The 26,655-nt window shown below is 41.6% G+C and overlaps 1 protein-coding gene across 1 annotated transcript; it reads left to right on the forward strand.

The window, feature by feature from the left end:
* Positions 1-26,611, forward strand: VEGFD (vascular endothelial growth factor D). The gene is made up of 7 exons (XM_048493215.1): positions 1-133; positions 11,479-11,686; positions 13,952-14,142; positions 15,966-16,114; positions 16,907-17,004; positions 22,403-22,598; positions 25,294-26,611. The coding sequence occupies exons 1-7, from the start codon at positions 50-52 to the stop codon at positions 25,418-25,420; spliced, it is 1,053 nt and encodes a 350-aa protein (XP_048349172.1). The 5' UTR covers positions 1-49; the 3' UTR covers positions 25,421-26,611.
* Positions 26,612-26,655: the final 44 nt, after the last annotated feature.

A 26,655-nucleotide genomic window follows, 5' to 3' on the forward strand; every position in this document is an offset into this window, starting at 1 on the left:
AGCTGTATGATATCAAGTGTGTAGCAAAGTGTGGATTTTAAACACAAGGATGTACAAGCTGTGGACAGCTTTGAATGTATTCATGGTGTCCCTTCTGCATCTGCTGCAAAGTTCTGAATATGGTTCTGTAAAGGTAGGTTGCCTTAATTTATTAGGACTCTGCATTAGTACTTTGTTTCAGTGTATTTTGATGTTGAATGGATGCAGTGTATTTTGATGTTGAATGGATCCCAATAACTTTGGAACTATAATTACATTTTTTGAGCTCTGCTGGGGTCTTTTATACTACATAAATATATAACCAAATGTATAAATTTCATACATAGATAACCAATGAGGAAAACTTCCATTTGCCTTGATCCAGCCAAAGTTAAGCGTTTTTAAGTTTCATGATTTTAAGGGGGGGGGGGTGTTTGATGAATGCCTAGCTATCCTGTAGAAAGCTTGAGGACTGAAAGTGCTTTGCCTTGAGTTAATTGGTTAAATGAAGTGAGTTAATTTTTTAAAATGAAACCATGTACACAATTATTGTCTTTTTGACCATTTCAAATTATATGACTATAATAACTCACTTTTTTTTCAGTGATGATGCATGACAAAATATTAATGTTTTTGTGGAGCCCAGTGCAATAGAACTAGTTCTAATCTAGTCGTCCACAAATCTACTTTAACAGCACACGTTGAATTGGAGCACCTAACTGTAAAGTTTCTTTTTCTGGGGAAAAAATCTCTGAAGTTTCATGTGGGATTTTGAGTTCTGTCTTTGCTGTCTCATTGCCCAGCTTTTTTTTTTTTTTGCTGGTCCACGTTGGAACTGTAGTTTTCAGGTTTTGCTTTTCTGTTCCAAATAACCTATTAGCTCTGTGTTTTACTAGTGTTTAATTAAATAATTGCATCATATATATCCCACTTGCATACTCAAATCAGCATACATTGTTCTTACTTCCTGGTGAGGTAGGCTGAGTTTAAGTGACTTTCCCAAATTCTCTCTTTGAGCTTTCTTGAATGAGTGAGGATTTGAACCTGGGGATTTGAACCTACTCTGAAGCACTAATTGCTACACCACACTTGATTTCCCCCTTTCCACTATGGTTTAACTTGTGTATATGAAATGTTATGTCATAATCCTAACAGGTATTAAAAAATTTTTTTTCTCCAGAGAGGTTCTAGTTTCAATAGCGAAACAAGCACTGTTTACTCTATGAAATAAAACCAATTTGCCATCTGGTTTAACAAAAGAAACTCTTTGCTGCCAATACAACATAGAAAGTACCTGCTAGAGTTAATTTATATCCTAAGCTTTCAATGCTGTGTTATCTTATTTGTTACGTAAAGTTTTTGTTATTTGACACATTCCACATTTCCTGTACATGTTACATGAACAAATCCGGAGTTGTTGGTGCCCTGAAGCTTAACTGAGTCATAAAAATTGATAAATGAATGCTTTGACAGCTAGGATGATAAGGACTAGAGTTCTGAAAGAATGAGTTAAATACCTAAAGAATGCAGTTTCCTTGGTATAACCTCCAAGTGCTTACACTGAAAGTACAATCTTTAAATGAAAAAAGTTCTGGTGTTTTTGTGTGATAACCGTGTTGTGTACACATTAGAGAAAACACAGCAGTTATTAGATTAGTGTTTGGCTACAGGGCCTTAGCCCAGCTCAAGGACAGAATGGCAAATTTATGCCAGAACTAGTAGAGAGAGACAACAGTGGTGGTCAGTTGGAAAGAAGACATCCTGTGCTCATTACTTCATGCTGCAGCAGAATATAACTTTAGTTTGTTCTCCTTCAGATGATTTCTTTTGGATTGGTCTTCTTAAGCACTCTTACTTTACTTTTGCTCACTTCTAATCAGATTAGGACTGAGATCCCATGTGTGCTTAATCCCCGCTAAACAAAATGGCATTTTGTTCAGCACAAAATTAGGCTCTAAGAAATTTTGTCCAAGGAATGAGAAAAAAACTGTCGTGGTTAAATCTCTCCAGGTTTTGAAATCATTCATTTATTATCTCCTAATTTCACATAATTTGGTCTACATTTTAAATTTATTTTCTTGGCATGAGGCCTATCCCTTAGATTGGTTTATAGTTTGCCCATTCATCTGGTGGTTGTTTCAAAGTGTGTACAGCCTGCCAGCCACAGGCCCCACTGATCAATGGCCCACTTTCTTGAAATATGGGACAAGTATCACATTGGAGAACAGCATTCAGAAAAGCCACAGGTGGCTCTTGAGTTATTAAGTGTGTGTCACTGGCTTAGCATCTTCCATTGTTATTGAGAAATGACTAGGCACTGCAGTTGTTACCAGTGGGGGAGTATACCTGCAATTGAAGAATGGTGGGGGAGGGAATTAGAGCTGGCAGAAATGGCCAATTAATTTTGATACTCAAAGGCTGATTATGTAGGTAACACTTGCCTTGAGGCTGTTTTCTGTATACTGGGCTTGCAGAGGGCTCTCCTCCTGTTTCTCTGTTTACATGTGAGGAGCCACCCATCAACAGCGTTGAAGGCACAGATCTTGCTGATATTCTCTTCCTCTCCCTTTCCCTACACACACACAATGGGAAGGCTTAGTCAGGGAGGTGGGCTGGGGAAAAGCCCAGTCTTTCTGCCTTCTGTTAAGAAACAATATGCTGTTAAATCCAAACTGTTTTGACAGGGAATGTAGCCTGGATGATGGAAGGATTTGGAGAGAAGGGAAAGATCTTTACAAGGGGACGCTTCCCTCTTCCATACGCACAGAGCCTCTTCCCTTATGCGCAGTTTTTCACTTTTCAGCTTTCAATGCTCTTTTCCAGGGAGTCATGCCAAAGCCATTTGTGATGTGAGAATTAAAAGGACTGCCAGTGCCAGGTCTTGGTGGTGGGGACACCCTTTCACAATAATAGCCAGTGGCGATCAGGCTCCAGCAAAATGGAGCTGTGTGCCACCTAAAACCAGCTGGGTTTTCTTTATTTTGGTGGAGCGGAGGGAAATTATGTTGGAAGCCAACAGAGTAATTTCTGGCAAAGGGTGTGATGGTAGTGGTGGTGGAGAATGATCAGAGAGTAGGTTTGAACAATAGAGAGAGAAGATAGAGAAGGGGAGTGGTGGGCACCTTTGCTGCTGCTGATGTTAGAGGTGCTTGGTGTGTGTGCTTTAGAAGAAGGAAAGGGAACCGCCACGCCATGAAACACAGATACCTCCCCTCACTGGCTGCCAGTTTTGGAACATTCCAGCAGACACTGGCAGGGATGGGAAGTGCCTGTGCTTGCTGCTGAAAGTGCCTCCATCTCTCCCTCCTCCCCTTCCCCACATTTCCTCTTTCCCTCTCTCCTTCTGGCACATGAGAGAGCAAGGTTGTCTTGTGCTGTTCGATTTATCAATACAAGCATCTAGAGAAGTTGGAAGGAGTAAGCAACAGGGAGGAAGGCAAAGGGGAAGCATGCAAAGCAGCGTGAGGGAGTGTGGAGTGAGATTAAACTGGCTGACTGTGTGCAGAAGGAAGAGGTCCAGGGCAAAGCTGTGCTCACTGGCAAAATCTGCCCGCTCTGGCTGCGAAGCAAAATTAAAGTTGTGTTAGGAGTGGTCTCGCTTGCTACAGGAAGAATAGAAAGTGAAAGCAGGAGTTGAGAAAATATGTCCATACAAGTAATCTTGTGGTGATGCACATTTGCCCCCATCAGGCACAGATGCCTTGTGTGTAATCGGCCAAAATATATATATATATCATGAAGAAAAATTAAGTTCATGGTCTATTGCAGGGGTAGGGAACCTGCGGCTCTCCAGATGTTCAGGAACTACAATTCCCATCAGCCTCTGTCAGCATGGCCAATTGGCCATGCTGGTAGGGGCTGATGGGAATTGTAGTTCCTGAACATCTGGAGAGCCGCAGGTTCCCTACCCCTGGTCTATTGGAAACCCTTGATGGATTATTTAGACAAAATGGAAAAAAATAAATTGATGACTAGTGGTTTTGAAGGTTAAGGACCCATAATAAGACCCAATAGAGAGAAATGAGACTTTTTTTAAAAAATGGAGACACTAAAGATTTAATTTTATTTCACTGCTTAATGACCATTAGGGTTTAATGGTTAATATTTAGTGCAGAAGAAACTGGGAGTCTTTATGGGATAAGTACATTATAATTGGGTGGATTTTTGTCTTTGTGTTTTGAATTTTGCAAAGATTTTGAAGTACAAATAAAAAATGATACTTTTTTTAAAAAAATGAGGGAAGATCTTGGGATTCTGAGAATCCAGCACATGAAGCTAACAGTCCATTTGTGTCTCAAAGTCAGTGATTGGAATGGACACTCTAAACAGCTGATCAGGCCCCAAAGGAAAAACAGGGCACATTTTCCTCTCACCAAAGCTAGAACTTGCAGTACATCTGCAGCTTGGCATTACATTACATCTTCAGCTTGGCATGACTTCTATCATGTGCAGAGTACCTCAGCAAACAAACAGGAGCAGGCCTATTTAATATGGCGTTCTGGAGCAGATGTGGCATGTGGAGCTGGCACAGTCTGATCGAAGGAAAGGAATAGCATGTTTTTCAAAAGCATTAAAGTTGGAGAAGAATTGAAACAACATGCATTCCCGGGACTGAATTAGATTTCCAGCTCTGTGCAATCAGGTGGTTGCCAAATAGGCCCCAGTCCAAACAAACTTCTGGCCTTGCCAATTCAGTCCAGACTTCCTGATTAACCAGGACAAAATTATCTTCCAAGCCTGTTAGTTCACAGAACTTGTTTTTCATTCTCTAGGAGGTAAACACACAAGTGGAAATAAACATTGTTCCAAGGCTGCTGAGAACTGTCTTTCCAATTATGACTAACGTGTGTGTGTTCCTGTCTTAAGTGTTAGCAAACTTTATAAAGTATAAACACTATCAATAAACACATTTATTGCCTTCTAGTAATTCCATTGCATCTGTTGCTAAAATGATGAGCAACAATTCATAAAAACAAGGTCACTGTAAGTGAATCATTCTCCTGGAAATTGCAGTTATTTTCCAGTAGGTTATGAAGGAAAGGCAAGCTTGCTTTAGCCTTCTGTTTAAAGTAGCAAAGGCAGATAAAAGTATATTATTATCCCATCTACCCTTGACTCCTTTCCTTGTCAGTTGAGGAGAGGGGGCTTAAGAACATTTTTTCCCTGCCCTTTTCCCTGTGTAATATGAGAAATATAGTTGCATGGATTTTCTTGAGGAAACACTTATGACTAAGCAAATGGAGACTCAAGGTGGTTGCTAAGGAAATATGAGAACTGTCAACTCCCAGGGATCCCATCATGAAATACTTTACGTTAGTCAGTCACCAGTAGAAACCTTTAATCTCTGGGTTGACATTTGGTACTTAAAAAAATCACAGGCATTTTAGTAATAGCAGTGCTGCTAACACCTGGTGCAGATGCAATGTTAAGGCACTTGCAATATTTTGTCTCAGAGCCTGTCATGTTTGAAAGCTGACAAAAAAACCCCTGCAGACAATTCAACACACATAATCATTTTTTTAAAAAAAAAAAATTACACCGGGATCAGTATTGACAAATATATCAACTACTACCATCCAAAGTTCCCTATTTTTTGGATATTGAAAATAAAACCATCAGAATCCCAGAAAACTTGTGTGTAGTGATATGCTGTGGCCTCATTCAGAATATTCTCTATAGCTACAGTCACTGCATCTCAAAAAACGGACAGTTGGAAAAGGAGAACTCAAATAGTCAATAGGGTGGAGTCCTTATACTTTAAGGAAGGACGAAGGTGTTAGGGGCTTTTTAGTTTAGAAAAATGTTGGAGGAGGAGGCATGATAAAGACAAAAATCTTAGTGACTGGTACATGCCCTGATAACATCTAGGTTAGACTACTGCAATGTGCTCTATTTGGAATTGCAGTGGAAGAGTGTCCAGAAACTACACCTGGTGCAGTTTCAGTATCACTGTAGCCTTGTTCCACCTACTCTGGCTCCCAATTTACTTCCTGCCCCAATCTGAAGTACTGGAATTCAACTTTACAGCACAATCCAGAGCCCTGTGGAGGCACAGTGACAGTGTGGCACCACAGGGACTTTTGGACTTTTCGGTGGCGTGCAGAGGCAAAAAACCCCCTCCTTCCTGCTGCAAAAAAGTCTGCCATTGAGCTCAAGGGCCTTACACCACCCAAAAGGGTGGCGTAAATCCAAGCTCTGAGCACCAGCTTCCCAGGAGGCAAAGCCGAAGTGGAAGCTGACTAACATTGACTCTACCGCCAGCCACGCCTCTGGAATGCACCCATTATGCAGGAAGGAGGGTCGATGGGGCTGCCCACCAGCAGATTTGGTCCTCTGCCAGATTAAGTGCCCTGGGGAGGGCAAATCCACCAGTGTAGTAACCCACTGCCTCTACAATTCCCTTTGCCTCTCCCCCCCCCCCTCCGGATTGGGCCATTAAAGCCCTATACAATTTCTGGCTGACATACCTGAAGGATTATCTATTCTTGTGTGAACCTATGCAACCACTAAAGCTATTTTAGAGGTCCTCCTTCAGGTCCCCCCCCCCCGAGGTTGGGTGGCTTTCTTGATCTTGGACCTAATTCTACGAATATGTCTGTCCCCTTGCCATTGTTTTCTGCCAAAGTCTTTTCTGTTTTATTTGGTATTCAGTCACTGATTCTCTTTCTTATTTATGTATTGATGTGATTTGTTATAAGTTGTTTAAATTTTTTATTGTGCCCATATCATGTGAAGTAACAGTATCTGTTTACTGTGTTCTGGTTAGACCTTACTTGGAGTTCAGTTTTGGACACTATACTTTAGAAGGATGTTGACAAGGTGGAATGTGTCCAGAAGAGAGCAACAAAGATCGTGAGGGATCTAGAGGCTAATGCCCTCTGAGGAAAGATTGAAGGATCTGGATAGGAGATAACTGAGAGTTGATATGATAGTCATCTTCATGAAGGGCTGTGTCATTTAGAGGATGATGCGGAGTTGTTTTTTGTTGCCCCAGAAGATCGGACCAGAATCCGCAGGTTGAAATTAAATCAGAAGAGATTTCAGCTAAACTTTACAGAAGAATTTTCAATAGTTAGAGCATTTACTCAGTGGAATAGGCTTTCTCAGAAGTTACGGGGCTTTTCCTTCTTCGGAAATTTTTAAGCAGTGGCTAAATGGCCATCAGACAGTAAGGCGGATTCTGTGAACTTAGATCATGAGAGGGAGGGCAGGAATGTATGAGCCAGTACTCAGCCCTCATAGCTTTTTCTTACATGAACAAGGGTAATATTGGGGTCAGAAAGTTTTCTTTTTCCTCCAGGACAGGTTGGTGAGGTTTTTGCTTCCTCTGGGAGACCTGTGGCACGGAGTTGTAAGTCGCAGTACTTCAGTCGAATCTCTGCTCACAACCTGAATTTGATCACTACAGAAGTTGGTTTCAGGTACCGGTAGCTGTTTCAAGGTTGACTCAATCTTCCATCCTTCCAAGGTTGCTAAAATGAGTTCTCAGCTTGCTGGGAGCAAAGTGTAGACAACTGAGGAAGCAATGGCAAAACACAGTCTGCCTAGTAAAACTCCGGATGTGACATCACCTCATGGCTCAGTAATGCCCCAGTGCTTGCTCAGAGGACTACCTTTAACTTTTACCTGGACATAGAGCAGGGCTCACTCAGGAAGTGGAGGGAAGTAGTTGTAAATTTCCTGCATTGTGCAGGGTGTTACACTAAATGACTCTTGAGGTCCCTTGCAGCTCTATGTTTTATATGTAACCCAGAAGCATAGCTCCAAGGGGGTGTGGGATGCATGACACACCGGGCGCATGCCCCTGTGGGGGTGTGGTGAGGGCGTTCCGGGGGCATGGCAGGGATGTTCCGGGACAGGGACAGAGGACGCATCAGTGCATCGGGCTCTTTTCCCCCTTGCTACGCCTCTGATGTAACTATGTTTGGTGCCTTAGGAAAATATTTCAAAGCACAGTTTTAAATATAGCTGCTTCCCTGTTTCTGGGCCTATGGCAGCACCTGTACATTAAATCTGTGTTTAAAATAGATTGGTTGGCAACAATATTTTATTGTTCTCTTGACTGATTATTGTGAGCCACACTAAGCATGGTATACAGCATTGTCACTTTACATAAGATTAAATAAATAAATGTATTCCAGACAACCTACCGTACAGGTGAACACAATTATTGCAACATGGTGTGAGCACAGAGGTAAGACCATGGGAAAGATGCAGTATGATGTTTTGAGTATGATCTACACCCCACGTTGTACAGGCTGAACCAGTAAAGAGCAGGCATACTCTGGTTTCATATGAAAAATTAGATTTGTATGAAACATCTTCTATTGTTTAGTAATTAGTTTAGTTCAAATAGATTCAAATACACTTAACAATCCCTCCATGTTTTCCCACTCATTCCTCTTGACTTAAAATATTTTCTCACAGAGGCTTAAGTCACACTTTTATTTCTGTGCTATTTTGCATGAATGTGCATGCTGATTAATGCTGTTTTTATATTTGCAATTCAAACAAAGCTAAGCTAAGGAAAAAATGTTTTGAACTTCATATGTGACAACAGGCTAGTGCTTAGGGCTGTTAAAAAACCAGAAAAATCTCCAGCTTGGCTTGCTTTTGTACCTTTGAACAGCAGCTATATTTGTAGAAATCAGCAGGGGAAGCTTTGCATAGCACAGAGATAAGCATAATCACTGGCTTATGTTTCCAAGTCAAGCATTTCAGCACCTCTCTTCTGGCAGTGGTTCTTCATGAGAATAGTGAGTTAGTATACTCAGACCCTAGCACACATTAATTCTTTTTGGAAAGAAATAAAGTATAAACTACGACAAGTGGACAGACTGCTGGACAAGGACTATACCAGGGGTAGGGAACCTGCGGCTCTCCAGATGTTCAGGAACTACAATTCCCATCAGCCTCTGTCAGCATGGCCAATTGGCCATGCTGGTAGGGGCTGATGGGAATTGTAGTTCCTGAACATCTGGAGAGCCGCAGGTTCCCTACCCCTGGACTATACCCTTTTCAGGATAAAGATGACAGGAGATTTGTGAATTCATCCACCATTTCCTGGACCAACTTTGTTCTAGAATGCTCCGTTTAGGTCAGGGGTCTGCAACCTGCAGCTCTCCAGATGTTCGTGAACTACACTTCCCACCAGTTCCTGCCAGCATGGCCAATTGACCATGCTGGCAGGGGCTGATGGGAATTGTAGTTCATGAACATCTGGAGAGCCGCAGGTTGCAGACCCCTGGTTTAGGTCCTAGTGCCTTGGGGTCAGAACTAGGTAGGCAGTAAGACCCAAATGGAGCATTCTAGAACAAAGACGGTCCAGGAAATGGTGGATGAATTCACAAATCCCATCATCTTTATCCTGAACAGGGTATAAAAAATGCCCAAATCTCTACTGAGCAATGAAGTTCAATTGAACAGGTCTACACAAGCAGTAGAATGTGGTGAATTATGAGGAGATCCATATTTTTCAGGGTTCCTTGTGCAAAAAAAAATCCTGAAAATTTTCATCTATTAATAAAAAATAGTTCCAGCCTAGTCCTTCATATGCTATACTGGTTTTCTATTTTCAGTGAATTATCCATCTATAGAACAATGTGAACAATGTAAATCTCTTCCTGTAGTCTGAAGTGGTACATTCCACTCTATCACCTCAGCACTCTGCCTCTCCTTCTGCTGCCCCTGTTGGCCAGATCTGCCTCAACTTGAGAGTCATGAGCCAACACCTCTTCGCCTATCTCTGCTCTCAATGTTTGTAAGGGTAAAATGGGAAAACCCACAGGCCAGGCCCTCAAAAAGTGCCTCTATCCTCTTCCCTAGACTTGGCCAAGCAATTGTGCTTTGTTGCTTTATATCAAGCAAAGGTTGGATCACTCTTCAATGGTTCATAACAGTGGCAGCTCCAGGAAGCTTTGGAGGTGGGAGAGGATATCACATAGTGTCATATTATACTGTAATGTGACCTGGCCACATTTCAGAAATGATATCATCCATCACTGGGACAATCTAGAAATCATCCTAAACTAGATGGCTTTATTAGAGAGATTTGGGAGATCACTACAGTGTTCCAGTGGCATAGGATATTTGTGCCACCAGAAGTAACGTAATGACTTTTCATGATGACTCTTCCCTCCCATTTTTTTTCTCACTGCTCCACCAGACAACAGCAAGCAGCAAGAGGTTGAGGCTAGAAAGTCTCCCTCTATAACAGCAGAGCTGGTTACCCTACATTGTGCCCACTGCCAATGGTAGCCCTTGAACAGTCCAAAACACCCAGCTAATTGGGGATTCTTTGCAGATGCAGAAGATCTCCTAGAATACAGAAGAAGAAGAAGAAGAGGAAGAAGAGTTTGGATTTATATCCCCCCTTTCTCTCCTATAGAAGACTCAAAGGGGCTTACAATCTCCTTGCCCTTCCCCCCTCACAACAAACACCCTGTGAGGTGGGTGGGGCTGTGAGAGCTCTGAAGAAGCTGTGACTAGCCCAAGGTCACCTAGCTGGCATGTGTGGGAGTGCATAGGCTACTCTGAATTCCCCAGATAAGCCTCCACAACTCAAGTGGCAGAGCTGGGAATCAAACCCGGTTCCTCCAGATAAGAGTGCACCTGCTCTTAGCCACTACGCCACTGCTGCATCACGCCACCTGAACATCACTCCAATTCATGTCCTTCTCCAAGGGAGGCTCTGCCTGCATGTAAACTCTGTGGGTTCCGAGGAGGAGGAGGAGGAGGACAACATTTTTCCCTTGCAGGAAAATAGAAAACTCTGCATTCTTCTGATTTTTAGAATAGTGGCCATTTTGTCCTGTATCAGAGGAACTGGGCACAGGCTGCAGAAGCTGAAAACTATTCCCAAGAGAGGTTCATAGCAAAGAGGTTTATATTGCAACTGGGATGCCCTTGGATCACTCTGCCTGGAAAATGGAATGCAGTACAAATAAATATCTTGGACTAGATCATTCATGTTTTTGTGGTGCTGAAACAATATGTCTTCTGCTTAGGAATCTTTTAAAAATAGCTTGGTTATCATCCAAAATTTAGGATTATGGTTCTCATAAAATTTCTGGTGTGCAGACTCATTAGCTGAACCCTACAGGAACAGATCATAGAGCAGAATGTTTCAACATGAAACAAATTCAGTGCTCAAATTCACTGGGTCAGTGGTCTATAAAATTGAGCCAAATCTGGGTCTGGCCCTGATCTTCTAGTTATTTTACTAATTATAAGGATTAAGTCTTCAGAAGTATTAGCAACCAATTCCTTTTTGGGTTTTTTCCTTTACTACTAGTGTAGTTGGATGTATATATAGTGTAGTTGGATGTAGTTGGATATATATATTCTTTACTGATAATGTGATGTAACAATGATGTAGTCAGAAATGTATCACATTGGTACATTCAACACTACTGAATGCTCTTTTTCCAAGATCTAAATAAGCACAAAAAAATCATTCTGGCCTTACTGCCCTTTTTGTTTTCTTCCTTTCCCCCCCAGAGACCATCGCTTTCTGCACTGGAATGGTCAGAGCAGATCAGGAAAGCTGCCAGTCTGGAAGAACTCCTTCAAATTACCCACTCAGAGGACTGGAAGCTGTGGAAGTGCCGTCTAAAACTCAAGACTGTGGCCACCTTGGATTCCAGATCAGCATCACATCGCTCTACAAGATTTGCTGCTGCTTTTTATGATATAGAGATACTCAAAGGTAGGTAAACAGTTTATGATCTTCAGATTTCCTCATCCTCAACACAACATGCATTGATAGGAGTTAAATACACTGTTTGGTTTCTTACTTTAATTATAAATACCTGGGATCGTTTCTGGGATCTGAAATACATACAAACTTTCTGAGGTTTGTCTCTTGTTTATTGGTTTGTTTATAACATGATACTTTTGAGTGATATAGGCATGGAGCTCTCAGGCTTTAACGAATATTTCAAAAGAAAAAGGAGTATTTTTAAATGGCAAAAATAACACCGTTGATTTAGAAGGCACAGTATCTTTCATTACAGTGATACCACGGGCATCCTTAAGCAGATAACCACACTGCTCCCAGAGTCACAGCTACTGTGTTTGTTAAGGGACAGTTGTATTTTTTCAGACATTGTTGGAAACATGTACCATCCCACTGTGAGATCATCATCAAGAAACAACTGTGCATCTCAAGCACAGGTACACGTTTCCAAATCTATTGAAGTCAGGGGAGTTAAAAGGTGTAACTGTTTAGGACTATTCTGCAAAACGCTCACCTGGAAAATCCTGTAAGAATAAGCACACTGTCGTTTATTTTTACAAAAAATTTTTGAAAGATTTTAGAAAGGATGCTGGCTTGAGATGGAATAATGAGTTCATATTTCTGCTGAGAGTCAGGCATATTTAGACTTGAAGAACCTAATTCCCATCCCATATCTGCATATTATAATATGGTCACTGCCCTATTTTGACAGATACCTACAGAACTGAGAAAAGCAGGATTATATTGATAAAAGGCTCCTTAGCCAGATCAAAAGTCTTTGGGTTTTCTGGTCAAACCTTTTTGTATGTTTTTTAAAAAAATTTAGATAGTTGTGGTGGGTTTTCCAGGCTGTGTGGCTGTGATCACATGGCTGTGTGGCCATAGTCTGGTCACACAGACCAGACTACAGCCAGACAGCCTGGAAAACCCACCACAACCAGTTGAATCCAGCCGTGAAAGCCTTCGACAATACATTTTTAAGATAATTTATCACAATCCAAAGGATATTTACTTTAAATGGGGATTTTTCCACCAAAAAGATAGTAAACATGCAATGTAGTCATCTGAACAATCTGCCAAAAGCAGCATGTAAACACACAGAACTCTCCAAAAGTCCAGAAATTAATAAGCTGTTAAACAAACTTTATGAGGAGTGTCCTGATATAAAACACCTCATTATCTTGGACATTGCTGGGTGGAACTGCCTAGAGGAAGCAGAGCCCAGAATTATGAAAAGAATAATGGCTCAGATCCAGTCCATGGATCACTGATGGGCTCTGGCAGCTTCTTTTCTGTGACTGGGCCAACTGCTACTACGTCAGGCCTTTTTTAGATGACAGGCCAGACTGGTGTTATTCCTGGCAGTGGTCAACCCCAGCTGGATCATTTTGTCACATCTAGAGGTGTGCCTAGGGTGGGGCAGCTGGGGTGCATACCCTGGACATCACTGGAAGGGAGTGCCCTCGGTTGCCTTGTCCCCTCCCTGCTGGGAACTCCACTCTAGCCCATCCAGCTTTAAACTGGGGGTCCACAACTAAAGTCCATGCAGCATTGAACTGTGAGCTCAGCCTGGTTGAGCCCAGTTTTATACTGCTGACTCCACCCTGAAGCTTCACCTCCAAAGTCAGGTGAGACTTTGAAGGTGAAGCAGTGGTATAAAACTGGACCTGGTCAGGTCAAGCCCTCAGTTTGATGCTGGGCTTTGTGTGGCCAGGTCCAGGCTTAAACTGCAGGTCCCGCCTCTGAAGTCTATGTGGACTTTGGCAGTGGAGCCTGCAGTGGAATGCTGGGCTTGACCAGGCTGCAGGAGAGAGAGGGGGATTTTCAGTGCTTACCCTAGGCACTGTTTTCCATAGATGCACCCCTGGTCACACCAGTGTCATTTAATAAAAGTTGCCAGCTCATGAAGTAAATTCCTACAGCAGTCTTGTACCTGCATGGGGGCTGGCAATGCTGACAAGAAAATTTCTTGCACAACTTTGTTTTTAATTCTATTTGGGTTCCATAGACTTCACTGTAAGATACAAAAAGGTTAAGGTGGAAAATGGTATTGTTATGTTACCCATAGAGATTGCTTTGCAAATCTTAAAACAATGTCGTTTATATATTAATAGCAGTGCTTGTGTTGCTGCAGTGTCCTTTCTAACACAGTTGTAGTAACGTCAGTGGTATGCTAATACATCTGTGAATCCTATGTGTGACTCCTGCACTTTTAGAACGACTGTAATTCTCCAGTTATAGATGAGGAGTGGCAAAAAACTCAGTGTGTGCCAAGAGAGACCTGCGTGGAAGTTGCAAAGGAGCTGGGCACTACCACCAACAAATTCTTCAAGCCTCCTTGTGTGAATGTTTACAGATGTGGAGGCTGCTGCAATGAAGAGAGCTTGAGCTGCATGAACATAAGTACTTCTTATGTTTCCAAAATGGTATTCAGATCTTTCCTGATTCTTTGTTGTGGCACCTTGACATAAAGGAAACATGTAAAGAAGTATGCCCTGGCTCAGGGGGGTTTGAATTTGCCAAATAGCCCAGCCCTCGGATATATGGTTCTTATACTTTTTATTATTTCACTGATTTTGTAATTTTTTATAAAACTTTTGCTCACAAACATCCTCTATCGAGGGATTATTACTATTACAACTGGGTAATAGAAATTAGGAGATAGTGACTTGCTTGAGACAATACAGGGAGACCACAGCTGTCAGCCACACATACATTATTGTCTATAGCACTACATTTAGCAACCCTGAAGGGCAGACATATGTCTTCAACATGTTTAGGACATGAGAGAGGTATACTGGGTAACTGTGGAAGATTGCGTCTTCTCAGAAGCGCAAGTCTCTATTGCATAAACTGGTGGGAGATTCAGTAATGGGGGCATGGGGAGTACAACATCCTGTGCCCTGCTACATCATTTCTGAAAAAAACAAAAGTGACACAGGCCGCATCTGCACGCCCGAAAAACTTTGCCCTAGGGACGGTAAAAACTCTGTCCCTGGGGTGCTGTTTGCACAGCTGCCGCTGCTGCATCACAGCAGTGCTGTGTTTGACCTCCAACAGCTGCGAAAACGGCACTTTTGAAACTCTCTCCCTGAGCGAGTTTTTTCAAAAGTGACGTCTTCTTGCCGGTGCAGTGCGAAGAACACCAGCACGAGGGCGCCGCTTTTTACCCCTCCGGTGTCCCTCCAGCCATCCAGAGCTGCGCAGGGAGGAGAGGTAGGTGAACTGGACAAACCCCGAGGTGGCTCTGTGTGGATGCCAGTGGAGAGCTGTTTCTGCTGCTGTAGTGTAGCTCTAGAAACTGGAAACCCTATGGTTTTACCCTAGAGAAAAAAAGAATATTTCAGAAAGCCCAACAGTATAATGCTGATAATATACCACTTCAGGAACATGAAAAATATGAAAGAAATGTGCACTGATTTAGACAGTAATTTTGGTTCACTAGTATTTGTCTGCTAAACAATGTAAAGCAAAATGTAAAGGAAGAGGCACATCTTCACCCAGTTAACATGTGTGAGAGGTACACCAGGCATTTGTGGTTGATTGCAGATTCCCAGAGGCTCAAGACTGGCAACCAGTGGGAGGTTTAGGGGTGGGGATAATTGGGGGCCATGATGTATTGTAAGCTGCATCATTTACAGGGAGAACCCAGAAGTGACATAGGGTAGCTCTAGGAATTGCTGGAAACCATAGAGTTTCTAGCAATTCCTAGTGTTACTTTCTGTCATGTCCAGGTTTTCCCTGGAAGTAATGTAGCGGTGCACAGGGCACCAATTTTTATTTTTATTAACTCAGTGCCACTTGTAGTAGTAATGGGCAAGGGCAGCTGCCAAACAGAGGCCTTTCTCCATGGGGATACCAGTCTTCAGGTGGGATCTGGCAATCCCCTGTTATTACCAATCCTCTCCAGTTCACTTCCCCGCAAGAAAATGAATGATTTGGAGGGTGGATTTTATGGTACTGTACCCTACTGAAGTCCATGTCCTTTTCAGGATCTATCCCCAAATCTCCGGGAGTTTCCGAACCTGATCTGGTAACCCTACCTCCTCCTTGTCCCACACCAATGGTCATGGAGAACCTGGCAACTCTACTTCTCTATTGTATGTCTTCAGTAGTAGTATTTAAGAACACACATAATTTTAATGCAGGCCTTAATTTTCCTTTTCCAAAGCTTAAAATTGTGTTTAGAAGTGGGTAGACTAATAATTGAATTAATAACTGAAATTAATACTGTGTTTCAACTTTCTAGCTCTTTGAGATTTCAGTTCCTTTAACAAATGTGCCTGACCCAATTCAAGTCAAAATTGCAAACCACACAGACTGTAAGTGTTTATCAAATGTTCAGCGCCAACCATACTCCATCATAAGAAGATCTGTCCAGTATTCAGAGGAGGATCGGTAAGAAAGATAGTCTCCCCCACTCTTTCTCTTTTTATCCCTGCCTCCTAAAAAATTAACCATGAAGCTTTTCTAGAATTGTCCATACATTTAGGTGAAGGGTACTATATCCTTAATATTGTATGACACAGTATTTTTTAAACAGAAGAATGTGCTAAGATTACATAGACAAGGTAAAATACATTACATTATATAAGGACAGGCATTCGTTGAAGCAGTTATTACGGTAATTATCATGGCATCTTTACTATTTGCCAAGGAAAAATCTCAACCATTAAAAACAGTAGACATAAAGAATGTAGTTTGTGGCCCTAGCTTCTCAATTGTAATTCCTTGAATTGTTCCTTTGATGTTAACAAGGCTTTTTGTTGTACAATTTTAAAGTTAGAAATACTCTTAAACCGCACCTAATTATAGAAGTCTCTCAACAAACTCTCTGAACCAAATCACAGAACTGATTATCAGTCTACTTTCTTTAATTAGACAACATTTTTTTCATTTTTTAAATTTATTTACTCATTTATACCCCACTTCTCTCCCCAATGGGGCCCCAAGGTGGCTTACATAATTTTTCTTTCCACCATTTTATCCTCACAATCTAGCGCAAGTTCACCCAGCAAGCTTCTATGGCATAGTGGAGATTCAAACCTTGTTCTCTCAGATGCCATTCCAACACTCTAACCACTGCACCATGCTGGCTCTCTCACCCAGATGCCTTTTGTATGTTACCATATTTATATTTGCTTTACTTTCTCAAGGTTTTCTTAAAATATGCAATTTGTTTTCTCTCAGTTGTTCTCATTTTAAAAAATTATGCCACAAGGGCTGGATATGGGACACCAATAAATGTGAATGTGTTGAAGATGAAGATCATCCCAGCAGAAGAGAAGGTATACCAACCACTATAGATTCACCAATTGTGAAAAGTACATTTAAATTCTAGAAGAATAGATTACTTTGCCCTATCAGTTTGAGGTTTTCCCCTCATTTTAATATCGCTACTTATATATTGAAGCAGGCTGCTGAGAGAAACAGCCTTTGGAGACACCAAACATATGGATTCCATTTATTGTTGCCTATTATTCCTTCCTTTGAAGGAAATAATGTACAGTATGACAAAGGGGTTTTTGCCTCTTCTTCTCACAGTATGTTCCCAAAAGAATTATATTCTCAGCCATCCTGTGCAGGGTAGATGCTTCTCACTTCTCATGCTGATATCCTGGCACCGTTGGCCTTCATGTAACCTCCTCCATGTGTGGCATTAGTAGCTGCAAATCAGCAGAAGCAACACTTAACCATGCAAGGGAGCAGTTGGTAGAACTGACCCTGAGAAAGAAGTACACAAAGGGATGAAGAGCCCCCCAAAAGTCTGAACTCTGGAAGCCAATTTATCTTTCCAGATGGGAAATGGATAAAAAGTGCCCTGTTTAGTTGTTATGATTTTGGCAATCCAATTGCATGAAAGGGGAGAATATTTGCAATTTGGTGTAAATACAGCAAGGTATATTTTCCTGTTTTAATATGTGTGACCAGAAACCTAGATTTTTGAGGGCAAAGGTTCAAAAAGCTGGAGAAGGAAAATACATTCATTGCCCTATTCATACACAATGGCAACCACACTGGGAAGATAGCACACTCTCGGGTGAGGTTGCAGCTCCAAAAGTGTAACAACTGAAATGAGAAAACTTTCAGAATGCAAATTCAGACAGGTGAAAACACAAGCTCATGTTTGAATTACACATGCCTTTAAGACAAGTCCTATGCCTTTAAGGCAAGTGGAAATTACTAGGTGAAGATTCCTCCACCATGGTTTCTTCATACTGGAAAAAGCTGTGATTGGATGGTTTATGCTTGTCAGATAACATACAGGAACCATACGAAGGAGAAACTGGCCACATAGAATGTGAGCATTCAAGTTTCTATAATGACCTTAGATATATATTTATTACACCTATTCTCCAAAAACATCCTGGAAGATTGGAGGAATGGTATACCTTCCATTCTTTTTGCAACCCTTGAATCTGAAACCTGGAAGAGTTGCCAGATTGTGTGCAGCTGACAGAATATACTGAGATATGCTGTTGATTCAGTGACACATAATTGCTTTTTAATATATATTTAATGGAACGATTCAGAGCCAGATGAATAAAAGCATAAGAAATTAATGTTCAAAGTAGAATTATAAAAGCTAATTCCTGTTACTTATCTAGATAAAGACAAGGTTTATTACATTTTATTCTGGAGAAAATAAACCAGCTCCTTGGCTCCATGGCAACTATCCTAACACTCTAAATCCTTGTGATCTGTATAAATGTGGAAGTGTTTACTCTTACTCATTTATATACTCACATTTTTATTTATATTGAGAATGGAAATTTGGACCAGCTCAAATGTCATAAAACTGGGATAGGTGGACAAGAAGGATTTTCCCCTTTCTCTGTAACTTTCTATTTTGCAGCAAAGTAATATATTTGCCAAATAGTAAAAACATGAAGTAACTATCAGAATTTACTGTTAATGCCTTTTGACAAATTCCCTCCTGAAGCAGACATCCTGAGACCTCTTATTTAAATAACCTCCTGGGACCCTTATAATATTTCTGTCAACCACTTGCTAGTATCCCTGTTTGGGAATTCAAATAAGTAGTGCAACCAGGGACCTTTCTGATGTGGATAATCTAGACCCTTTTCAGTCTGATCCACTTTTGGAAATGAAACTGCCTTGCTCTCACTGGAACATGATCCATGCCAGGAGGAGTGAAATGCTGTTGATTTGCTTGCAGATCTTTACATGCTTGTAGAGACTTTGGTGAGGGCTGGAAATAAGTGTAAAGGAAACAAACAAGTATCATAGCAGCTGTAAATAAACTTGAGCATGGATTTATTATCTAATGGGGTTAGGAGTTGGAGGAACTGTGCTCCAGCAGCCTTACTATGGTGTATTTCAAACAGTCTATTTCAGGGGTAGGGAACCTGCGGCTCTCCAGATGTTCAGGAACTACAATTCCCATCAGCCCCTACCAGCATGGCCAATTGGCCATGCTGACAGAGGCTGATGGGAATTGTAGTTCCTGAACATCTGGAGAGCCGCAGGTTCCCTACCCCTGGTCTATTTCAAACAGTGGTGCTGGGAGACTGTGGCATGGCATTTATGCTGTGGAGTTCCACAAAGATAGGTTGAGTATAACAAACTTTAAACTGGCATTTAACTGATGCCGGGTTGCACTACTCTAAAATGTCAAATTTTCAGCTCAGGAGTACTATTAGATCCTGCATTGTTTGTGGATTCATTGACTAGTGTGCTAACTTTTGGACAAACTTGCTACAATTATCTATGGATTTTTCTGTACAGCACAAATGAAATGTCTTGCAGATGTTATAAAAAGAACTATTTTCCTTTTCTTTGTAAGCGTAGTGCAGAAAATAAAGTGTAGCCAGCTAAAACTGTTCTTTTTCCTGCCATTTTCGGCTCCGATTCTTATATCATGTCTTTGTAGCTCTAAAAATATCACATTGAAAAAGATGGGGGGGGGGGGAACGTTTGCAGAAATTGCCGTACAAAACTAAACTTATTCATGTACTTTAAACACTGAAATGGTGGGTGGCTGCAATGTAAGCAGAGGAAACGTCCATGGGAAACCTTCAGCAAATGGAGGATCACTGCAGCTTCTGAAAATGGCAGGCGCAAGCAGCAGAGAAAATTAAAGTGAGAGCTTTGAAGTTGTGCAGGAGAAATAAGACATTTCCTGAGTTCTGCACAGCAAGCAAGAAACTCTTGAGGTTGTCTTGTTGGGGGGGGGGGGGGGGATTGCTAGTTTAGGGTTTTCAAAATACAATGTTGAGCTGAAATAAAAATGACCTGAAGACATCTTGGGGGGAAAAGCTGTGTGGAGTTTCTCCCCAAAACACTCCTTTTTATGTCCTCAAGATGTTTTATTTGTGCTGTGCAGAAAAAGCGTATGTTTTAGTACTATCCATAATATATTGCATATAGGTCTCCCATCTTTGGTAATTTCAGTTGATCCAGAATATAGTGATTAGGTTGCTAACAAGAAGTCATTATAACGAGCACATTTCTCAAGCGTTTGAAGACTGTCATCTGCTTTCAGTCAGTTTCTGGGCACACTTGAATGCTCTTTACAACTTTAAATGTCTGTGACCAATCTTAAGGGTGCTCTGTGATGAATCTATCCATCTGCTGAAATTGCCATTGGGGGTCCTTCCCCAGGTACAGTTCAGACCATTAATGACCCAGTTCTGCACATTTGAAGGGACCAGTTGCTTGAAAAATGGGTCTCTGTGCTAAATAGCAAACTTGTTTTTAAACTGGCAGAAATTTCAAAAGAGGTTTGTGAGGCAGCAGTGATATAGGTATAGATTTTTTACGGGGAGGTTCGGGGGAGGGGCCATGACCCCACCCACCCCTGGGGGTGTGGCCACACCTCTCCAAGCCCCACCCCTGGCCTCAGTGCTTATAAAAGCAGCTCTCCAGGGTCAAGGACGGCAGAATCCCCCGGCCACCTATCCCACTGGCTGCCCTTCTGCCCTTTTCTCCAGTCAGAGGTGTAGCTATGGAAAATGGAACCTAGTGCAAAATCTGAGTTTTGCACCCCTCCCCCGCCATGGGTGGCCGCTGTGATGACTAAGGAGCCCAGATTCTCCTTTTAAATCCACATTAAAGGAAGAACCTGGGGTCCCCAATTAAAACAACATTGAAAGTGATGCTGTTTTGGGGTGGATTATCTCCCACCCTGAAACAGCATCACTTTCAATGTTTAAACTGGGGACCTCAGATTCTCCCTTTAAATCCGTGCAGAAGGGAATGGATTTAAAAGGAGAATCTGGGGAAATTTGGAGGGTGCCTGCTGTCAGGGGTGCAATTGTTAAGCTAGCAGCACCAAACTTTCAGAGTATCTTTAGGAGACTTTCCTGATGATACCACCCAGGTTTGGTGAAGTTTGGTTCAGGGGGTCCTGAACCAAAGTTGGTGAAGTTTGGTTCAGGGGGTTCCCATTGGAAACAATAAGGGCACCCCCTTTGGGAGTTCATAACTTTGGACCCCCTGAACCAAACCTCCCCAAACCTGGGTGGTATCATTAGAAGAGTCTCTCAACAAATCCCTGAAATGTTGGTGCTGCTAGCCTAAACACTGCACTCCCTGCAGGCCAAAAACTGAAAAGAACCACTTAAAATACCAAAAAAACCACAAATGGGGGGCAGAGCTTCGGACATGTAATGGGGGGGGGGGGTTAGAACCAGAGAACCTCAGCTTACCTACGTCCTTGTGAGGCAGTATTCAAAATAAGTTTGAGTGGATATGGTGCAGTGATTAGAGGATGTATTGGATCAGAGTGAACTGGCCATTTAACTTACAGGAGAATTTGCTAGTGGTCCATTGCTTTATTGAGCCACTGGTGACCAGAACCAAGAATAACAAGCCCCAGAGATTCTTCTTGAGCCTTAGGAGCCACTTGGTCTATATCCCTCATCAGCAGTGGTAGATGGTGTTAACTCACTATCTCCTCTTGAACCACTTTCAGTCTGTGGGATGATGCAGTGGGGCTGCGTAGACGACTTGCTTGCTCCAGGGTCTGCTGTGCTAGCTTGCTCCAGAGCCATTTTCATTTCCCAGTCCACTCAAGTGTTGGACCAGGATTGGAGCCATTTAGATTCAAATCTCCCCCCAAGCCATGAAGTTCATTGGGTGACCATGACTTCGTCGCTGTTTAACCTATCTCACAGTGTTGTTACAAGGATAAAGTTGGGGAGAGAAAAAACATTCTACAAGACTCGAGGCGCCAAAAGTAAAATAAAAATGAAATGGAATAGTTGGTAACAATGCCATAAGAGGTCTGCTGTTGAAAGCAAATTAACGAACAAACAAAATCCTAACAGGTATTCCTAAACCCTTGGACATGACTAACATAGCACTTTGGATCCAAGCAAATGCTAACCAGAACAGATCATTTTGTTTAAAAAGGGATCTGGCCACCAGAATCCATGCTGACCACGCACTTCTTTTTGTTGGAATATTAATGCCACAATATTTCTAGCCATATATTGGTGAAAATTTCAATTACAGGAGTTTCAGCCAGTTGAGTAGATTGAGCATTTTATAAATTAAGTTGAAGGCTTCTTGTAAATCTGCAGGATAAACCTGTGAGTTACACCCTATTTCTGTGACCTTTAACAAAGTGATAAGCTGCCAACATTTTAGGGGCTTTCAGTGGGGAAAGACTTTATAAATCACTCTCCTTATAGACTACAAAACATTTGTCTTTTGTGCCAGGATTTCCTCCACTTGCTGAACTTGCTATGTGTGCACCAAATATGGACTTTGATGAAGAGAACTGTGAGTGTGTCTGTAAATGGAAGTGCACTGGCAATTTATTTCAGAACAAAGAGAATTGCAGCTGTTACTTGTGCACAGAGAACCAGGACAGCTGCTTTCAGAAACATAAGACGTTTAATCCAGAAACTTGCAGGTGAGCATTTCCTTGAATTTCAGTTTTAAAAAAGGACCAGCCTGTTCAGTCCCCACCTGCGTACCTGATGAATCCATCCCCCACTCAAGCGTGGAGTTCCTGCTGAATGATAATGTTTGAGAAAGGATAAAATAGACTTGATCAGCAAACAGGTTTCGTTAAGAAATGGGGCTAGAGAATTACTTATTTTTAAATGAAAGTTGAATATTCAAATAACCCCCTGAGCCTATTGTTGCAATGCTCCTGTGATATATTGGTATTTCAGTGTTGTTTAAAAAAGCAAAAAGAAGTCACTCCTCTTCAGGGTTGGGGAGGAGGAAAGTGAGTGGTCTAGTCATCCAGCAGGGGGAAAGAGATGGGTGGGAGTGGGAAGGACAAAGAAAACCAACAAAAACTTGATTCAGGAGGGAAAAGCTAACTCAAAATCAATTTCCAGAAAAATATCATGGTAAAATAGTCTCATAAGACATACCTCTGAAGATGCCAGCCATAGATGTGGATAAAACATTGTAAGTAAAAGCTACCAGACCACAGCCACATGGCCTGGAAAACCCACAATAGCCAGTCTCATAAAAACTTGAAAAAAGCAAAAGAAAAAAAACCCCAACCCAAACTGTAAAAATGTGAAGTGTAAACTAAAGGTACAAAAATGCATGCATGGGGGCAGAATCGATGAAGAAAACCATGTGGAAAAGCCCAACGTGTGTTCATACTTTGTGCCAACAGGAGTTGGGCAGACCTGGCTCATCACCTTTATTCTTAATGTTTGTTTCTTTCTCAATATATACGTGTACACCGCTCAGAGCCCTTCAGGGGTGGGCGACTTATTAACTCGAAATAATAAACAAACAAACATCTTGGTGTAATTTTTCTTGCATTTCTTGTACACCTATGCTTACTAATTTCTGGGTAATGTAAAGCAAGTAAAGCAAGTTTGGAAAAAAATTGAGACAAAATTTGAAGCGACAATAGCAAGATAAAAGAACATTCCAGGAAATGATCTCAGCACCGTTTAACTTTTTTGTTTGATGGAAACAGTGGCGTAACTAGGCAAACTATAGCCCTGGGCAAAACCTGAGTTTGATGCCCCCCCAGGCGCATGCCCAATGCAACACGCACCCCCCCCCTTGTAGCTATGCCCAGTGGCGTAACTAGGCAAACTGCAGTTTGGTGCCCCCCATGGGCAGCCACCCTCCCCCACTGTGACCAAGCAATGATTTTTTAGACCAGGTTGTTTCAAAGTCACCATCACATTATAGAACATGCCCCAACTCACAAATCTGAGCACAGCAATAAGCCATGCCACACAGCAGAAATAATTTTTTGAAAACATTTTCAAAATGCTTTCAAAATGTTTTATTACTGCTATGAAAACATTTTATGGTGTTGTATCCAGTACCCCCATTTGGGGGAAACAGCATCACTTTCAATGTTTCAAAGGAGAATCTGGGCTCCCTAGTTTAAACAAGTGATGCTGGAATCCACCCCCAAACAGCATCATTTTCAATGGTGTTTAAACTAGGGAGCCCAGATTCTCGTTTTAAATCCACCTTAAAGGGAGAATCTGGGGTTCCCAGTTTAAACAACATTGGAAGTGATGCTATTTTGGGGTTGATTCTCCCCCACCCTGAAACAGCATCACTTGCAATGTTTAAACTGGGGACCTCAGATTCTCCCTTTAAATCCATGTCAAAGGCGAAGTGATTTAAAAGGAAAATCTGGGGAAATTTGGGAGGTGCCTGCTGGCAGGGGTGCAATTGTTAAGCTAGCAGCACCAAACTTTTAGGGTATCTTTAAGAGGCTCCCCTAATGATACCATCCAGGTTTGGTGAAGTTTGGTTCTGGGGGTCCAAAGTTATGGACCCTGAAAGGTGTAGCCCCCATCTTCTGTTAGCTCCCATTGGAAACAATGGATGATGGGGCACCCCCTTTGGGAGTTCATAACTTTGGACCCCCTGGACCAAACTTTACAAAACCTGGGTGGTATCAGTAAAAGATTCTCCTGATGATTCCTCCCAGGTTTGGTGAAGTTTGGTTCAGGGGATCCAAAGTTATCGACCCTCAAAGGTGTATCCTCATCTCCTATTAGCTCCTATTGGAAACAATGGAGGATGGGGCACCCCCTTTGGGAGTCCATAACTTTGGACTCCCTGATCCAAACCTCACCAAACCTGGGTGATAGCATCAGGAGAGTCTCCCAAAACATCCCTGAAATTGTGGTGCTGATAGCCTAAAAACTGCGCCCTCTGCAGGCCAAAGATGGAAAAACACTGAAAATACAAAAAAATCCCACAAACAAACCTGCGCCCCCTACAGGGCTGCGCCCAGGGCAACTGCCCACTTTGCCCTATGGGAGGAACGCCTCTGGATGGAAACACTTTCTCACAAAGAAGCAGTGCTCAAACAGCTGTGAAGTTGGGAGTTCTCAATTATTTTCCCTATGAAAATCAGGTTTCCCTATGAAAATCAATTCAGATCAGGGCCAAACAAGAATCTTTTAAGCCTTTCCAAATGATGCCATTTTCCCAACATGAAATAGCTCAAGAGAACTATGGGGTAGGAGGCAGGGTTTGTGCAAAGATAGCCTTGGTTTATGAAACAGATTTGGATTACTTGTTTGTTTTTACATTCAACTCCTATTCTGAGTTGCAGAACTGTTTTCTTACCATATTATCTTTTCTATTGTCTTAAACAGTTGTGAAGACAAATGTCCATTCCAGGCCAGAACTTGCCCAACTTCTAGGCCAGTGTGTTCAAGGCACTGTCGGTGTTTCAGGGGAGGAAGAGGCCCTCATGGGTCTCAAAGCAAAGAAAACCCTTGATCGAGCTTTTGTTACCCTTGCACAAAACATGCACTCTCTGCTTTGCAAAGTAGCTGTCTGCCACAAGCTGTTCAACCATAATAATCATGGGACATGGGTGACTTTGCTAGTAAAAAAATTACAATCTGCATTTGTTATGAAGATTAGTGGGAGTGTGAGGATGTTACCATCTGGCTTCAGATGTCTGCTACAACAGATTATCCTTGTTCTGCTAAAGGTCACTAAAAAGACCCATATCAATCACAACTCTCAGAGAAGAAACTGGTGTGCTTGTTGCAGGAAAACATTGCAGGTCAACCAGCGTTTTGGAAATGCAGAAGAAAATAGTTGTATATCATCAACCCATAGATGTTATTGAGCATATTTCTTTAGAGCAAACTTCTATAGTTTGTATTCATAATATGTTCAGCACTGAATCATCTGATCTACTGTCCATTTTTTAATTGTTCAGATTTATTGTAGAACTACTGTCCAATAATGTTTCATATTTAAAAATGTATATAGGAAAATAAATGCATTCATTATTAATAAATGTATATTGCCAAATGCCATTAGACATACAACCTTAATCACAAAAGAAGAAATTATAGGAAGATTTTTATTCTTCATCCCTTCCGTACAAATGAAGCTCCACTAAGAAACTTCTTAACTGGCACAGATGGATTCTCAGAGAGAGAGAGGTTTCCAGCACTTATGTAGAAAAACCAACTGTGAACGCCCTGCATTCAGAAGGCTCTAATGATGACAACATATAAATGGGTGAACTGACTGCACTGAATGGTGTTGTGTTTGAGATACTGGAACTCTGCTTTACTGGACTGCCCAAAATTTAATAAATACCGAATTTTGTTCCTTTCTCCTTTTTTAAAGGATCTGGCTGGTTTTCCTGTCCAGCGAAAACTGCAGATCCTTCTGGAAGGAAGAGGTTATCAAACTGCATTGGCTGTTTCAAAATTCTTCCTACATGTAATTAAATTTAACGGAAAGATCAGGTTGGATTAAGGATGTTTAGCCACCTGTTAGGCCAAATGTATTTTGTAACTGAGATAAATATATTTGTTTATAAAAACAAGGTTAATGTTAAATTTATGATTGTATATATTACCAGTGTTAAATGTTAAATTCTGATGCTCAAGACTGTGGCTGCAAGACCAAAAATAAAATTGAATTGAACATTTTTTTTAAAAAGAAGGTATTTGAAGGTAAGATTATTTACTTGGCTATACCAAATGACA

The sequence above is a fragment of the Sphaerodactylus townsendi genome, linkage group LG04, assembly GCF_021028975.2.
Source record: "Sphaerodactylus townsendi isolate TG3544 linkage group LG04, MPM_Stown_v2.3, whole genome shotgun sequence".
NCBI lineage: Eukaryota > Metazoa > Chordata > Lepidosauria > Squamata > Sphaerodactylidae > Sphaerodactylus > Sphaerodactylus townsendi.

Excerpts from the sequence above, each read along its gene's own strand:
- VEGFD (XM_048493215.1), top strand. The coding sequence starts at position 50 with ATGTACAAGCTGTGGACAGCTTTGAATGTATTCATGGTGTCCCTTCTG. Across the intron at positions 134-11,478 it reads CTGAATATGGTTCTGTAAAG|AGACCATCGCTTTCTGCACT; the intron begins GTAGGTTGCCTT and ends TTTCCCCCCCAG. Across the intron at positions 17,005-22,402 it reads TCATCCCAGCAGAAGAGAAG|GATTTCCTCCACTTGCTGAA; the intron begins GTATACCAACCA and ends CTTTTGTGCCAG.